Below are 18,109 nucleotides of genomic sequence, written 5' to 3'. Positions count from 1 at the left end.
CCACAGATGTGCAGAAAATAATTGTTTTTTTTAAAGAGAGGGAAACAATGGCACTCTGCACATGTGTAATGGCAGTGTTTCCTGAATAGGTTCTGTACAAAGTCCTATTGTGATGGAAACAGCAAGGTTAAAAATTGCAGCCCTACAAAGCTAAAATGTTCCCACAGCTGCCACTGGGACAAGCTACTACAGTAATGGGAGCCCTCTCCCATACTAAACACAGCAACCTAGGATTAGCATCTTTCCAAGTACTGTAGATTACAAACCAGGAAGGAAAGAAAGCCCTATAGCTCTGTGCACTAATATGCTTTTGATAGCTAATGCCTCTTTTCAATAAGGTAAACATTAGACACCATTAATTCTGATGCACAGTCCCACATCTGAATACAGATTTGCTAACCACAGTACATGTTCAAAGAGAATCCAGCCCAAATGACTGTATCCAATCACTTTCATGCAAAATGTCTCAACCGAAATGCATGCCACCTGATTTCTTCTCTAGCCAGGAGATGTATTTTTAGCATGGGCACTGGAGCTAAGCAAGGAGCTCAACTGAAGCCTGGTTATTTCTGTACTGCTTTTCAGCAAAAACTTGTCAGATTCTTGATCTCACTATCATTTTCACAACTGCAGAAAGGACCGGACTTTGCAGGGATGAGATTTTGGTTCAGTCCCCAGCACCTCCACGTAAAAGGATCAGGTGACCTTGCCCTGAAACACTGGAAAGCTGCTGTGGAAGGCAATTCGTGGTTAGATAAACTAGTAGTCACAACTTGGTATAAATGCAGCTTCTTATGTTCCAAACTATGAATGGTGGCTCTCAGTGCTACCCCATCAAATTTCATGGCTAAGAAAGAATTCAAAACTCCCTATTTCCACATACACACAAAAACAGCCTATTAGCCAGCATGCCCCATTCTTATAAATTAACAGAAAATTATTTCTTTAGGACATCGTAAGGTGTAAAGAAATAATTAAACTTACCTGTTGTCACTAATCTTTTTTTTAAAATGTTGCTTACAATAATTGAATTTGTATGAAGTTAACCCAAGCTGAAAGCAAAAGGTTGTCAAAAAGGCACCAAGAGATGATTCAATCTCAATACAAACAACATATTCTCCATAAATCTGCAATTGCCTGGCTAGTTGTGGTTTAAAATGTGCATCCAGGTTCAGCTGAAGAGTCTAGAAGCATTAGCTTAAAAATCATACGCTTCCTATGGCTGAACAGAAATTACTAGTGCTCAATGACATTTTTGCTCTTTAACTCATGACAATTATGCTGTTTAAATTCTAATGGAGGTCACGGCTGCAGGCTTGGAAGTGTCGTTTTGAGTTTGTTGGTATTTGTGGTACTGGCTTGAACACCTGGAACTCTAAAAGAATAGAGAGCGAAGGGCCCCTGAACCAAATTGGAGATTCCTAGTTCTGCACACTATTCTTCCCTCAAGCCCAAAACGCAGGCAGCATTTCTTCAGGAGCATCACATTTCAGATGACTCTTCTGCTATCAGACCAATATCAATTATGAACCTGAAGGCCAGACCAGCTTTATTTTTAGGAGTACAAATGGTGTACATTCTCTTCCCTGTCAATCTTTTTCCTGGAACTTGGAAACAGAGCAGGAGGGAGGCTATATGTAAGATGAAACTTCCTGCCGACATGACATTATCACAGCCAGGTTGGAAGGGGAAGAGGGGAAGAAGAAGAAAAAAAGACAAGATGCTTCCATCACTTTATCATTTTCTACTTTATTACTTCAAATTAACAACCACGATAAAGCTCAAAAAAGTCCAATATTTACACAGGAAAAAAGTACAAAATCCCCCCCAAAGTTCTTCAAGGTTTTTTGTTTTTGTTTTTTTAAAAGTAATAAAAAGTTTTTTTTTACTTTAATTAAAAAAAGGAGAGAGCGAGAGAAAGGAAGAAAGACACAGTAAGCAGGGTAAATAAATTAGGGGGAAAATAAAAAGAGCTGTGTGTTAAATAGAAAGAATAAAAAGAACCCAATATGCCAGGCCCCACCCCCACTTCCAATGGTTCCACACTCTCCAAAGTAAAAAATAAAATTAAGAAAGTGTGCCAAGCAAGAGGCTGCAGGGCATGGCAACGACTGCGGCAATGAACATCCCAGGATGGATTGGTTTTCTTAAGGAAAGCCTAAAGTCTTTAAAAAAATAAAAAAATAGTAATGGGGGTGAATACAGAGGGTGGGAGACACCTTTTCGTGAGGAGAGGTTGTGCGTCTGAGCTGGGGTTGTCCTTTGGGAAACTGGTGGTACACAAGGCCCAACCCCCTGCAGTAAAAGCAGGGACTCTCCCCCCACTGTTATTTTCACATACCTCTCCCCCTTTGTCCTCAACACCCTCCCCAGCTCCTGAGGAAGTACAAAACAATAATTAAAAAAATATAAACTAAACACACGCAAACAGTTTTGTTTCAATTTTTTAAGAAGAAGAAGAAGAGAGAGACCCCCCCCCTCAACTGCCTGGATATGAGGCAGGCAACATTTCCACGTCCTTCAAATTTGCTCCTGCCTTGCGCAGCACATGCCTCCACACCATAAGCACACCCTTCGCACGCAACTGCCACTGTGCCGGTATTGTTCGCCTTGTTGGTCTGCCCGTGGGCATCTCCCAACATGCCCGTGAATGCAGAGGGGCAGTGGTGTCCCCTAGGGAAAGAATGCCTGGGTGCTTCTTCCACCACTGCCCCGCCCCGGCCCCTGCCACCCACAAAGGCAGCGCCTGCTTGAAACCACAGTCCACATTTTAATGAATGTTAAAGCCAGCTTTTGACACCACTCGGGCCTGGAATTGTAAAAGTCTGCTGCAAACATCCTCCTCTCCCTCCTCCTCCGCCCCCCAACCCTCCCCTCCCCCCCAACCCCCCCAATCCCAATGGAATTTAAAATTATGCTGGAAACAAATTCCATCTTGCACAAACTGAACTTTTAAAAAATATGGAAGTCGGGAGTTTGATTTTGGTGTTGTGTGATTTTTTTTCCTTTTCCCAATGATATAAACAGATCAAAAAAAAAATGGAGCGAGAAGCTGAAGCTGGGGGTGGCTGGCCACAGCCTGCTGGCGTGAAATTGGGCAAGGCCTACGGAGATGAAACTGCGCGACAGCAGCAGAGGTGTTTCGGCAAGGCTCCTCCTGAGTCTGTGACTTTGTCCAAGGCAAGTTGGGCTCGGGAACGCAGGCAACGATCTCAGAAAAGACATGGACGCCAGCATAGGGCAGCTCCTCTCCTTGTTGCTGGCAGGGGGGGGAATTGGGGTTTTTTTTCGTTTTTTTTCTTTTTTAAATTTGTTTTTGTTATTTTGTTTTTTAAAAGAAAAATACAGTGAAGACACTAGAAAAAGAAATGGGGGGGGGGAGAGAGAAAGAAGAGAGCATTGTTAAAAATGTTTTCCCCCATCCAACAGTGGAGACCCTATGACAAATCTTACTAATAACTACTACCACTAGTACTACACACAGCAGCAACTCTTGTGAAAAAGTGTCAGCCGATTGTGCCACTGACCCTCTTTAGAAAGGACATTTGTGAAACAGTGTACATGGTGCTTCCTGTTCCTTCCCTAAGCTTTACAATGCATCGGCAACGTGGACGGGATGTCCTGGAAGCAGTCCCAAAACTGAAAAGATGCTCACCTTAGTTAATGCTGGAAGCATCAGACCAGGATAGCCTCTTCCCACCTCCCAAAGAAAAATCAAAATTCTACACAGCAAGAAAGGCGGGTTAAATCAGAAGGGTGCTGCGATTCCAGGGGCACACTCCACGGCCCCTCTCCTTCGATCACAACACCATCAACACTCTTTGCAGCTTGCACAGGTTGGGGGCTGAACTTCTGCAATCGGCAGGCTGCTCTGCTGCACAAGAGGCTCTCGGCACCATTGAGAACCCTGATAGGTCAGGGTTCGTAATCGCAGAGGGAGCCTGCAGAAGCAGGGCAGGTTTTCTGAATCAGAAATTCAGCCCCCAAGATGTGGAGGGGAGTGATGGGATAAGCTACGATGATGGGATTTATGGGGGTGGGGAGGTGAGGCTAGGGAACGTATCCGCACTCTCCCCCCACACAATGGTAATTACACAAGGAAGAGCACCCAAAGAACGCTAGAGAGTTAGGACCAAGTCCAGTAAGCTACATAAAGGCCTGCTTTTAAAAACAGCAGTGGCTTACTCCTACATCAACATCTGCATGCTTTTGGGAAGAGGACTCAAGTCACTGCTCTTCCCCCTTAATCTGCTGCCTTCCTTCACCCTCTGCAATAAAGGCAAATAGCAGCCTGCCCCATATTCCTTTCCAACCAAGAAAGGATGTACAGAGCAAGCTGTGTGTTTTTTTTAAAAAGCATTCTAACTGACTGATTTCACTCAAGGGGACAAGAAAGCAAACTATGGTGTGCTGAAGAATTGGGCACATTGCATCTTTCAAGAGTCCCATGTGAGTGAGACTCAAGGGTGAGGTCTACTACTGTTAGGTAGTAGCTCCTAGCAGTTGAGCTGGTAGGGTGAATGCATTCCTCAACAATATCATAATATATGCCTAGGGTTACATGTTCCCACAGCAGAGATTGCTAACCGTGGCATGTTAGCCAAAGTTTAGCCATGACCATTAATGTTCAAAAATGGCCTTGTGATACTGGGTGGGCCTGGAACATTTACCAACCAAGAGACACAGAGAGAATGAATATTTAGATCTCTCTGTCATAGGTTCTAAATAGCTGGAGCTGTTCAAACACCCCACTTGTTCACAGACTGTGCCGTTTCTATAACCATGGGGCATTATGCTGGGGTTAAATACAGGAAGCATATCAACCCACAAAGATCCACTATCCATGTAGACAAAAGAGAAGGGGTTAGGCAGAGACTAACCTAAGCAAACACTGGTCCGGTGGAATCCTCTCTTCACTTCCCCAGGTGATCAAATGGCACACTTGTCTACAAACAAATAGAGAAGTGAGTAGGCTGCAGAAGAAGACCTTAGCAAGGGTGGGTAAAGAGATGTCATCTAAGTTCTTTCTCCCACCCTTGTCTCAACAAGACCCCACCCCTCCTTCCAAGGAATACATTCAACTACCTACAAACACAAGATAATTTTCATCAAAGTACTGAATGCACTGCAACCTTATTTCCTAGTTGACTTATTTTTCAGCAGATTCAAGAATCGTTTAACTGATTAGTTAATAAAGCTAAAACCAAATTCACAAAAAAGGAGGAAATGATGATGACGACTGATGGTTCCTAGATTCCAAGGAGATCGTGTCACACATGCATATCCTCTGGCTGATCCTGTTCCCAGTTTGGGGAAGCAGGCAGTTGCTGCAGCCATGAGTGCTTTTCTACCAGTTCCATCTGGTCCAAGGGTTTTGTCCTTTTCCCCCCTGGTTAAAATAATCCATATTTGTTGTTGACTTGAATAAATCACTGCAATGGGGCTGTGTCTTTGAAAAGAATCGGGAAGTTCAACTAGTACAGAATGCAAGAGCCTGCCTGCTATTGACATCAGCAGACAAGAATGCACATAGGCTGCACTGCAACACTGACTCCCAAGCACAATTCAATGTACTATTATTAATCTACAAAATACCCCATGGGTCTGAGCCATATGTATCTTGGCGGAAGAAAAGCAGATTAGCAGCCGTAATGTATTTTTGCTGAACATATTTGGTGGCTTGTGACTATTCTGATAGGACTTCACACAAGAATTCAGACTAAAGATTCTTTTTTTTTACTTCAGCGTATGACAAGCCCTGCAACACAGTTGGCTTAGCTGTTCTGCTTCTCACGCTGGGCTGCCATAATGTTTAAATTCTCAACAGCTGGAAGGTTGGTAATTTCCCCCCTTTCACATAAGGATGTAATTGCCATCGTTTTCAGAGGAGCAGGCCATTTTTAATGCAGTCCCACACAGAAGCAGAAGGAGGACTTGCACCAACTGGGTAGTTTACCAGATTAACATGCCCTGGTGAGACTCAACTCTACCATTTACTTAATTCTAGCCACAGCCCACAAGCAGATGGAAGCAGTTCTGACCCCACTTGGCCACCAGTAGGAACCCACCTGTGATGCTGAAATCCGTGACACCTCTTGCCGCCCTGTGAGGTCAGACGAGGAGATGTTTGCAGGGGCTCCTCGGTGTAACCTCATGCTGACCTTCCGCTCCCTGTCCACCCGTGAAATTGCCCTGGGGGACGTGTTTCCTGGCAAGGGGCAAATTACTAACTTGTAAAATTGATGCTTTTTGCAGAGCAATGTAAGGAAAAAAGAGGGAGCTCAAACTCTAAATTTTGAACGGATAAAGGCAGGGCGGAGACGGGGCAAGAGTCCTACAAATACCACTGCCGCTGCCGCTAGAGGGGGGGAGGAACGGGAAAGGCAAGAGCAAGCAGCAGTGAAGGAGGTGAGCAGCTGTAGTTACACATATGGAGGCTTTACTTTACTTAGGAACGAGCCCATGAAGCAAACGACGCACATGCCTGGCTGTGCAATTCATTGCTATGCAGAGAACAGGTTTGCATTTGACCTTCCCTCTACTCACCAGATTGCTGGATGCGGGAGGTGGGTGTGGAGGCCATGGGCTCAGCGACATTGCGGAGGCGGTTAGCTGTGGCTCCGGCAGGAGGTCCAGGGGGCAGTGCCCGCGTAGCTGAACCCCGGAGCTGCCCCATCCGCTCCTCTCGCTCGTGTTCTCGCCTCTCCCGGTCCATGTCCTCAGGATTCCGGGCTGCTCCCTGAAATATCAAACACCCCAGAAGGCATCCAGATTTTAGAAGCAGGTTAAAAAGGGGTTTTTTTACAAATCACTTTATTCATATGCAGAATTAGCTGCACATGCAACGAGATAAGAGTTCAGGGAAGGGGGGGGAAGGAAAACCGTCATGCTGAATCATGCAGGACAGTTTCCATATGCTGGTTTATTTTGGTTTCTTCATTTCTTCTAACCATGACAGTGAGTGTGGGTGGGTGGACAGTGAACCCCCTCAGGCTCCTTCCTTGAATGTTCAGTTTTCCTTTTCTTTCTTTTTTTAAAAAAGTGGAATGAGTCTCTACCCTTTTCAAGCTGAAAAGAAGTAAAAGTTTAGGCAATGTTCTACTGCTGCTGCTCAGTAAATGGTAACCCGCCCTGTCTTCCAGTGTTCTGGACATAACGTGCAAAGGCACTTAAATGATAGACAAATGTTGGAATTTATGCTGCAACCGTAACTCATGGCGGGCAGTGGTGCAGCTTAGCGGAGTGACAGAGCCAGCGCTGCAGGACAGAAGGTGGTGGTAAATGCCCGTTCGCTGTGCCAGGTTCCCAGGCTGTTTGGGCAGATGCAAGAGGTTGCTCCTCAGCAGAAGGGCTCTCCTGCTGATGGGTGCAGCTTACTTTGCAGGTGGAGGCCAGGCAAGGCCAGGCACAGGTATACAACTGCCCCCTCCTGCTAGCTCAGGGGCTTGACTAATATCTAATCAACTTTACATTTGAGGGCAGAGACTCATTTCACTTAAAAAAGAAAAATAAAGCTGAACATTCAGGGAAGGGGAGTGAGAGGGTAGACCACCCACCACCCCATGCTCCCTCTCATGGTTAGACAAAACTAAGAACACAGCAACTAAATATTTAAGTTTTTCCATCAATTTACAGTGCCACCTCAGCGTACCTTTAGGCCCCATCACAAGATTTGGCTATGGTCCAACAAGGAACAGAGCAGAACAAGGAAGCCTAGCAAGCCCCATTGTGTCCCTTCCAAGATTGTGGTCACATCCAGATCATATGTTTAAAACACATGGATTCCCCCAAAGAATCCTGGGAAATGTAGTTTATTAAAGGTACTGGGAATTGTAGCTTTGTGGGGGGCAAGCTACGGTTCCCAGGATTTGTTGGAAGAAGCTATGCACTTTAAATATTATTTAAATATATCGTACGGGTGTGATCTTTATGCACTTGTTTCCAAGCTTATTTCTACAGCCATACAGGGTTTTGAACTTGCTTTTTATTTGAAAAACAAACAAACAGCAGTTGAGGTCAGGACACAGAACTCTGCTACTAAAAAGAATTAGTAGTATAATGTGTGAACACAAGAGTCCATCAATAAAAAAAGAGACCCTCAAACATGGCCATCCCTACTGTTCACCCCACTCGCCTCCACTTGCAGCTCACAAGCACACACAGACTCCAGGACACAACAAAAAGGCTCAGAACTGGAATTACTCACAAACTTGAGCATGTTCCAGTCGAACACGTAGTCATAGGAGAAACCCTGGCGGTGGAAGAGGTTGCGGAACAGCTGCCTCAAGTAAGAGTAATCTGGTTTGTCATCGAACCGCAGCGAACGGCAGAAGTTGAGGTATGTTGAGAACTCAGCTGGGAGAAAAGCAGGGAGAGATTATTAGTTGCCACCAAGCACAGCGGTCGGTCCCCCCAATGAGGCACTGCTGTTTTCTTCTTCGCCTTCATAAAGTCTTCATGTTATAGATTACTAGAGGGGCCTTTTCGGAGGTGCCGCTGCAGTTGTGGAATGCCTTCCCATTCACCCGCCACTAAGTTGTCATCTTTTAGCACCAGGTGAAGCCCTTTCTGTTTCCCCCAGAAATTTCACCAGCCTTAATATCTTTTAATGTATTTTAGATCTTTAGATACATTATCTGCTGTTAATATTACTCTATTATTGCTATCATGTTTTAGTTTTCCTGTTTGTCTTTCTATTTTATGTATGTTTTAATTTTTTTAAGGGTTTAAATAAACCATGATAAATTCTCCAACTTCAAAGAGCCAAAGCAGCATGAACCTGTATGTGCATGTTATATGGTTGTGTTCATTTCATATTTTGGCTATTTCTCACACCAACCTTAGGCAGCAATATTGGGAAAGGAAAACAAGCCTAGCTAGCAGTTAAGATTTTCATTGTCTAACCTCTTGGGGTCATATTATGGACCCAAGAAAAGACCTTTTCAGCTGTGGTGCTTCTTCTGTTATCAAGCCTAAAGCCCACCTGGTGCCAAAATCCTTATTTCAACAATTTGCAGAGGTACATGACTATTCCTACCCCTTCTTACTCCAGTTCACTCCCACAGAAACCTGCCAAATACATGCCCCCCAAATTCACCCCACTTTCCCCCAAACCGGAGAGAAATAACCTACAAGCAGGCTTGCATGCCACCCCTTCCACTTTCCTCCCAGATTTTCAGTCCTTGCTCTCACAAATACAGGTCCGCCGATCGAGGCTCAGGACTTGTATATTGGGAGGGCATGCACCTCTGGTATTGGTGCTGTACAGGGAGAGGCCATGCTTTAAGCAGGAAAGACAGACTGCTGTGCATCTGTTCATAGGCAATGAAATTTGTCCATCACACTCTGTGACTTGACATACTAGAATGCACACATTTAAGGCTTCCAATTCCCTCTATAAAAGGGATAGCATATGGACTTAATCCTGCTCTACATAAGTCCCATATTTGGAGACTCTGAAATGAGCTTGCCCAACATATACCCAGCAGACTGCTTCAGGTACAAGCAAGGCTTTAGGAACATGGGAATCCACCTCATACCAAGTCAGACCGCTGATCCATCTAGCTCAGTAGAGTCTACACTGACTGGCAGCAGCTCTCCAAAGTTTCAGACGGCTCTTTCCTAATCTTACCTGGGGATTGAATTTGGGACTATGCAAAACTGATGCAAAACTATGCAAAACATAGCAAAGCTATGACCCTTCCCCAGGCTTGTCCCTTACGTCTTGAGGCAGCCCTTTTAGCTATACAGTTTTTAGACTATTGGGGGCCGAACTTGTTGAAAGATTGTTCACCCAATATTTTGCAATCAGAGTAGCACCGTTCATCTTGATCCTAAATAGGTAACAAGGTCACAGAGCACATGCAAAGATGGCAACTAGACAAATTTGAGCATGTTTATGGAGACACGAATCTCTGAGTGTAGGAGATGCAAGGGCAACTTGTGCATGCAAAGAAAGAACTTACAAGGGTAGCCTTTGCAGAGCACCTCGATGGGCGTCGACATCTTCTTCTCACTGATGCGCTCATATTTCTGGCGCTTTGTAGCAGCCTTCAGGCCTTGCCAAGGCAGTGAGCCAAGGTTGAAGTACATCAGCACATAGCCCAAGCTCTCCAAGTCATCACGGCGACTTTGTTCTGGAAACAGATGCGCACACATGCATGAAGCAGAGATATTCCAGCAATAGCTTGCATTACGTCAGAAAAGTCAAGGTGATGATATAGACAAGCTACAGAACAGAGAATTTGGCTTATCCTGCCAAGAAATGAAGATTTGTTTATGCCCTGCATTCATCCCCTCTGCCGGAGTCCTGCAAGTATGTGGCAAGACTGAGATCCAGGCAGGGCTATGTGTTGCACAAAACCATGGAAGGGAAAAGAGGTACTGAAACTGGTCCACAATTCAAGATCTTTGGAGTTTCAGCTATCTTTCTTTTTTCTTTTGAAAAAGTAGGCACTCAAGACTGCAAAGAAGAGATTCTGAGGAAACTGCTGTAGGTAAAGATTTCCTATAATCAAAGCTTCAATAGTTACCTTTCCCCATGACCAACAGAAGCCAAAGTTAATAACCCAAAGTAAATGTATAATCAGGCTTGTATTTAAGCACTTGCCTAGTAGCCATGGGTGACAAGGAATAGCATGCAGACAATGGATCAGGTTGGTGGTGCCAAATAGAAAACAAACACGCGCGCAGAGGAAGGAAGCCCTCTCCTCACTCCATCAAAGCAAGGGAACAGTCTGCTGGAGGAGGGGGACAGTCATCTCTCCTCTGCTAGCCCTTAGCAAGCCCGTGTGTCTGGGTGTGTGTGTGGGTGTAAGGCTTGTAACTTTTCTGGGTTTTTTTACATGGCTCTTTACTAACTGACGATACAGATCAATTCTAGATGCTTTTTAGAATCCAACTTATCTTTTGTATATGATTTGTCCTTCCTCAGATGCTAGAAAGGATGGCACTCCTGCATTTTGCACTGGTTTCAGGGGGAAACTGTGTGTTATGTTAACGCATATGGGTTTGGCCTGTCTTTTTGAAATAGCAGCCGCTGTCTAAATGCAAACTCCCTCCTGATGCAAATAGCAGCTTCAAGGAAGTGATTTTCATCAAGACCAGTGTGTTGATAAAGGGATAACTTCTGTTTGCCTACCCCACAAAATACTGCATGCCCTATTTATATATATGAGAGAGAGAGAGAGAGATGACCAAAACATATGTTTTGCCTCTTGTGGATCCTTGTGGCACCAGGTGTCTATCCTTCTGCTCTTTCATGTTTCCTGCTACCTAAAGTTTCAGTTGCCTTTTTACCCTACCCTATGACAGAATAGCTGAAAAATTCTCAGAGAGCACTAGTAATGTAAAAAACAAAAACAGAACAGAATCCTTTCATATTTCAGTGTGCAACTGAGAAGAAAAATAAAATCTGGTACAGAGGTAAGCACTCTTAAGCTCATTGATATCAAATGGGCTTAAGCATGCTTAACTGTGATGGACTGTGGCCCTGACCTTTATTACTTGGCCTCTAGCATGCATTTGGCCGACATAGCTTTCTACTGTGGCTGGATTTCTCTTCCCTATATCTGTGCCATTTCCTTGTTTGGATCATATCAGAAACTTGGGAAAAAATGTTACTACAGAAGAAGCTCGGTCTCTGAAAGATCTGTCCATGTAGAAAAGAGCTTCCTGACCAAATGATCTATTTAGTATACAGACTGAGCAATATTCATCACACTGTCAGTATGAAAAAATATACAGTATTCCCTTTTGCTATTTTCTTATTGTACTAAGTTCTCCAGCGTTCCCTAATAACAACTCAGCTAGCTTATAAGGGTTCAAGGCAGGTTACAATGCATCTTGATCCAATTTTATCCTCAGCACCCGTGCTGCGGCTAAGTAGCAGCAACGACCCAAGTGAGTTTTTAATCACTGAGAAAGGATTTCATTGTCTCAAAGTGCAGTACTGTACAGCCATTTGTGTTGATCTAGGAACAAGTGAGATTTTGGTTCTAATCCACACATAGTCACAAAGCTCACTGGGTGATTTTGGACCAGACACTATCAGCCAATCCTACCTCGCAGGGTTACTGTGAGGACAAAATACGCAGGGAGGGGAATTGTGTGCACTCCCCTGAGCTTCCTAAAAGAAAGGCAGGTTACAAATAAGTAATCAAAACACAATATTCTAAAACAAACGCTACCATACAAAATGCTACAAGCCACCACAAATTAAACTACCGCACTAAAGTTTTACGGATATTGGGGGAAATACAGTAAGAGAAAAGCAGCTTTCAGCTTTTTCTTTTTTAAAAATAGACCACACAAACCCCAGAGAAGTACCCATGTTTTGCATTTTACATCTGTGCCTACCTTTTGGAACTCATTTGCGCTTCATATAAGGCAGGCATGTCTTCTCTATCACCCTTTCAGTACCTACCAAAGACCTTTCTCCCCAAACCACTGGGTGTTTTTTAAAACCTAACGTGTCTCCCTATTGGACTTGAAATTTGTTCTTATGTTTTTATTGCTGAAGTGCTTTGGGATGCTTCACGAGAAGCAATTCACAAACGAAATGAACAAGCTAACAAACAAGTTTATCACTGTTAGCTGCCTTAAGCACTATTTGGTGGAGAGGCAGAATAAAAAAAATTGTAAACAAAGAAGTGAAAAAGTTGTTAGGTGCAAAGGGAACAGAAATGTGAATCTTGAAAAGTGGGTTTGCCCCAGTCATATATAAAGCAGAGGTGTGTGTGTGTGTGTGTGTGTGTGTGTGTGTGTGTGTGTGTGTGTGTGTTTCTATCTATCTATATGCATGTGTATCTTGTATACACCTTCTAACATAACATAATGTTACCTGGACAGTTTACACACACACTCTCTCTCTCTCTGGATGTGTGTGTACATAATTTAAAGAAAAATGCAACAAACATTTAAACCGCACCCCAAGAGGTAAACACGGATAGTCCAGGTTTCATAAAACTTTTTAAAGAGCTTGGGTGAACACAAAGGCCTTTAATTGGTGCAAAAGGAAACCAGAAGGATAGTGCCTGGGAATGTTGTCCCCTTGCCAGGATGCTACTCCTCCCAAAAAGGTCCTTCTTCATTTGGCAGGGGCACCCTGAGCCTGTGCCTGCCACAGCCTCTCCCCCACTCACCCCAGCGCTTTTCTTCCAGCTGAGCTCACTACTAGCACCAGAGCTCTCCTCAGAGAAAAGCAACAGACTTCAGGGAGGTGTCTCGAGGGGAAGTTTCAGCACCTGCGTACCCTTTGGGCTCCTGGGTGGAGACTTTGTGTTATCCTGTATTCTAAACACAAGCTTGCCTCCTTTCGTTTGTTTTTGCTACAGCAGAGGACCAAAGTCCTGAGGCACATTGAAGGATGCTAATAAATTTGTTGTGGCACAACTCAAGTCCTACAGCAACTTCAGCTGAACAGCCGCATTCAACTGTCTGTGGAATCCTCTCTGTGAGAACAATGTTAAATTAACACATTAACAGGGAGGAGCAGGGTTTTGTTTTTGTTTTTAATGTAACTTCTGAAAGTTTTATGTTTATTCACATTGACTTTGCCTCAGACACTGTAGGAGGCTTCACCATGGCAGCAGAAAAACCGTGAGAAGCAGACGCGTATCTACTTTGTCACTGCTTCCCGCAGCACCAGGAGCGATTTGGTATCATAAATCAGAATGGAGCTTTGGAGTGCTTGGGGCCCAGGCTCATGATTAACCATTTCGCCACTTGGGGCATTAACAGGAAGTGCCGCCCTGCCCTGCCACAGCCACCTGCACCACCCACACCGCATTGGAGAAGCAGCGGCAGCAGCTCATCAGGCAACATCTCACCCCAATTTGGGGCTTGATCCTGCCTGCTGCTGACTGGCATTTAAAAAAAAATCAGAGAAGTCAGTAAATTTTGATTCCCTGACCTGGAGTGTGTGGCTAATGCTTTTTACACTTTGGCATGGAATCAACTATAGATGCTAGAAGGCAGGATCACCAAGAAGGCTCTGGGGCCCAGCTAGAGCAGGGAGAGGGGAGGGATCACCATTCATATATTTATGCCCTTCTCCTCCAGCTATTTAGACAAAGTCTGTTACAGGCCATCTCCCTGGGCACTTTTGGGTGTCTGTTTCATATATCTCGAGATCTAAAGGGTGTAGATCTAAAATATGCTGGAAGACATATTTTGAGCATGTGAAAGTTGACTGGAATGCTTGACTCCATGCTGACTAGAGAGCTGCCTTTTCCAAATTTTTCCTCCTAGTAATATTTCCTGCAAGGTCCATGTGAAGCACTCACCCAGATCTTGCAGTCTATTCCCCCCTCCTCCTTCCCAGTTTATTTGACTCAGGGTTTGAATAGATACACACCCTGCGTGTCCTCTGGACACTGTAATCACTGCACTGCACATTCAAATTTAGAATACTGTAGCCAAATTAAATTCAACAGAATGCATTTCCCCTCCTCCTCCCTTAAAAAAAATATCAAACACAAGTATACTACAGAATAAAAACGTACTGGGTTCATTCATTAAAATCACTGCTAAAGCTGGGCAGCCAAAATGAAGCCAACCAGCCACATTTGCCAATTCAGAACGTGGTATTTTTAAAGCACAAAATTCTAGACTCTGAATAATGGCAAACTTGTCAAACGTCCATTTAAAAGCTTTGCCGGCTCCAATTATAGCTCCTGCCTAGACTCCTCACAAGACTTCAGACAATCCACTAGGCCTTGCCTACAACAAGTGCCTCAAGCCCATTTTATTTACGAGGTTTCAGTAGTGCAGAGTTTATGTTAACACAGAGGGTCAGCCTGGGGGCGCGACTATCCAGCCCCAGACCGCCAGCAATCTATGACTGGCATGCTGCATTTGGTCCAGGGGCCTCCAAGTTGGTAGGCCTACCTCAAAATAGATCACAGCACATCAACATAGTACTGCACATAAATATTGTGTCATAATCTAACATGAGATTCTGGTCACTAAACTTGTTTTCTTTAAATGAAGAAATCCGACTGTAATTGTGCATTTAAAGTAAAACACAATTCCTGCACAGGAAAGTGGCAATAGTGTTTTACACCCAGCCTTTCAGTACCACAATATCAAAACATAAAAGATAATAAAAAAATAAAAGATACATTTCCAAAATGTGCATGCTCAATGTAGCTTACAGATTTACAGCTTCCTGAGTTTGATTTCCCCCACCACAGAAATAACTAGTTTTTAATGTTAGAGCTTCTGATTACTTAGCCCAGCATGAATTAGACAAGCCACTCATTTAAATGAGAAACAGAATTTCCACCAGTTTACTATTTAAGGTTGAAATTTCTAGATCAGTCAGGTTTATACAGTATGGTTGTATGCCTTTCTAAGAAGAATGTCAAAACATTCATTACAATGTGCAAGTCAGACTGCTGAGTCTTAAGGTCCCTCCAATCAACATGCAAACACACACTTTAGCTGCTTATTTGCCAAGTCCAAAAGATCCATTCATGCAAACAGCAGCTGGGACTGATTTATGCAAGGCTACTACATACACAGTCTAGCAAGTTAGCGTTGCTGAAAGAACCTTGACTAAGGAACCCCTCAGCCATGAAAAAATTCTTACACGAAAAACACCATGCAGTGAGTTGTACACAACCTGCATGACAATTATAAACTTTTTAATCTGGCTTCATGTACACATGGCCTGCACAACAGGCGCAGAGGAAGATCCACACACATTTTAACAATCCAGGGAACTTAAAACAGGCAAATCTTGCTTTGCACTAACCATAGTTTTGTGGGTGGGTGTGGGTGCCCTTCATCCACAGAACTCAGGGCAGTTCACAACTATGGTTTGGGCTGCTTATCTGCTTTCATTTTCCGTCTATTCAGCATCCCCATTTGCAGGCATAATGACCTCTGGAGGCAGATCAGAGACCTTAACTATGGTTAGCCAAGGGGGACACAGCATGCCAAAAAACAACATGAGCCACAATTTCAAACCCATTTCAAACCACGGTTTCTAGTTTGCCGACTGATCACAAACTGTGGTCTGTTATAAACTACCACAGACCACAACTCAAGATTATCTGTATTCTGCTTTTCTACAGAAGGTATCCAAAATGGTTTACAATAAGAAGGAAAAACTCCAAGGTGCAAAGCACAGAGCATCTACACAATAAATAAGAGAGAAATATATGCAAATAGCAACTATATTCTACCAATACCCCCCAATGATTTTTCACAAGCAATATACAGCATCCCAAACAATACTAATCTACCAACTGGTCTCTCACATTCATGCAACTGATTAGATGACTAATTTATTAGGAAAGTTCTTTATCAGATTGCTGTTTGAATCAGAAATAAGCACTAGTCCTCACAATATAGTTGTGTAAGACTCGCCATACCATTTTAAAAATAATAATTTGCTATTTGTTTCAAACGGCACTGCTATCTAAAAAAGAACAAGCTGTCTGAAATATCAGCCTTTGCAGAGCATGTACACTGCGGTAGCCGACATGGTGCCCTTCAGATGTTGCTGGACTACAACTCCCATCAGCCCCAGCCAGTACAGCCAACAGTCAGTGATAATGCAAGTTAAAGTCCAGCAACATATGGAGGGCACCATGTTGGCTACCACTGATGAAGCTCATTGCTGCAAGATTCTTACAGATGCATCTTTATCAAAAGAACACAGCAACCAACCAAATGGCATGAAGACAATTTGCCATGATGACAAAAGCAAATCCCTAGCTATGATGTTCCAGGTTTTAAGAGTCTCCATGAGCTAGAATTTCATACAAAAAGCCAAAACTTATATTTCTCTTAAGGGACCAGTGATGGGGGTGATAATACTATTTTAAAGCTCTACTCCTGGGAACCCCATTGCTCCCTAGGAGTTTATTCGGATTATTTAAAGCTGAAGGATGGATTGTCCCCCATTACCAGTGGACACTGGTACTAGACACATTCTGTCCAGAATTGGGTCAATTTTGCTCAGCTGGTAAATATGTTAGCAAACACTATAAACAACAACAACCACCGTTTATTCAAGGAAGAGAGTGTGAAGCCCACTCCCCACGCTTCTAATCACCCAAAAACAGACTCACTAAGGGAAATGCAAGTAAATGTATCTCAAAACACAAAGCATGTGAAACATTTCCCTCTTATTGATCTCAATGTGATGCAGAACATATTTACAGTACTGGGATCCTCCAATCTTCCACGCAGCAACATTACTGCTTTGTTGTTTTCAACACAATGGGGAGGAAGATATTCTGCAGGTCAACGGCTTTCCTGCAGCTATAAAAAATTATTTGCACATTCCAAGTTCCCAGGGGGGCAACGGGAGGTCTTGAGGCATGTGGTATAAGCTAGCTAGCTCTCTCTCTCTCTGCAAGGCAGAAAAAGGAAGTCATCATGGCAGTTAAATTTTAAGACTGTTTAACATTTGACATTTAATCATGCACTGACCAGGTCACTGGCCAATTGTCCAGAAGCTTAAGCTGCCAAAGGGCCCCAAAAACATGTTCTACTGTTACTTCAGTTCGGCTATGCATTCCTTTCATCTTCAGCAGCACAGTTAAAGGCTGGCAGAGGATGGGAATTTCCCACAACAACTTGCCTTTCTGGGCCACACTACAGATCCAGTGTCCAGCAGGATGCCCCTTGTAAGCTTCCAAGCAGAGCGTTATGTTAATAGTTATACCTTGTTGGTAGGAAAATACCATTTTTAGCTTTCATAGCCAATTGCCATTCAAAGACTCCACACATCTGTCTAATCTCTCCCCCCCAAAGCCATCTGAGCAATTAATCCAAAGTTAATTATGCATTGCATGAACATGTGTGTCCTGTTGTCTGTTCCAAAGTTGTTTCACTCAACACATAATTAACCTTAGGTAGATTTTTAGCAACCTGAAGGACCTGAAAGATATAAATTATCAGTACTCTGAAAGATATAAATTATCAAATTCTCACAAAATGATTCAGGATTTTATATCCTCCCTTGTGTCCCCTTAGCCATCCTTTCCCCCTAAACTAAAGGTGAAAAAGTTCTCCAATCCTCCATGTCCCTGGTCATTTCAGTTGTCCTCTCCTTAAAGCCTTCCCCAGCTCTCTTAATTTCTTTTTTGAGACA

The 18,109-nt window shown here is 43.5% G+C and overlaps 1 protein-coding gene across 2 annotated transcripts in view; it reads right to left on the bottom strand.

Moving 5' to 3' along the window:
* Positions 1–1,729: 1,729 nt before the first annotated feature.
* Positions 1,730–18,109, bottom strand: part of CSNK1E (casein kinase 1 epsilon) — a 42,225-nt gene continuing 25,845 nt past the window's right edge. For both annotated transcript variants that reach the window (XM_035127002.3, XM_088652084.1), the window contains exons 6-11: positions 9,966–10,136; positions 8,207–8,355; positions 6,547–6,739; positions 6,069–6,208; positions 4,881–4,946; positions 1,730–3,356 (exon numbers count right to left, since the gene is read on the bottom strand). In XM_035127002.3, coding sequence (XP_034982893.1) covers positions 4,914–4,946; positions 6,069–6,208; positions 6,547–6,739; positions 8,207–8,355; positions 9,966–10,136 — 686 coding nt within the window. In that variant the 3' untranslated portion in view covers positions 1,730–3,356; positions 4,881–4,913. The remainder of the gene's footprint in view (positions 3,357–4,880; positions 4,947–6,068; positions 6,209–6,546; positions 6,740–8,206; positions 8,356–9,965; positions 10,137–18,109) is intronic.

The sequence above is a fragment of the Zootoca vivipara genome, chromosome 9 (genome assembly GCF_965207765.1).
Source record: "Zootoca vivipara chromosome 9, rZooViv2.hap1.1, whole genome shotgun sequence".
NCBI classification, from domain to species: Eukaryota; Metazoa; Chordata; class Lepidosauria; order Squamata; family Lacertidae; genus Zootoca; species Zootoca vivipara.
Note: the sequence above shows the minus strand (reverse complement) of the source record. Positions and strands in the feature narration are given on the sequence as shown.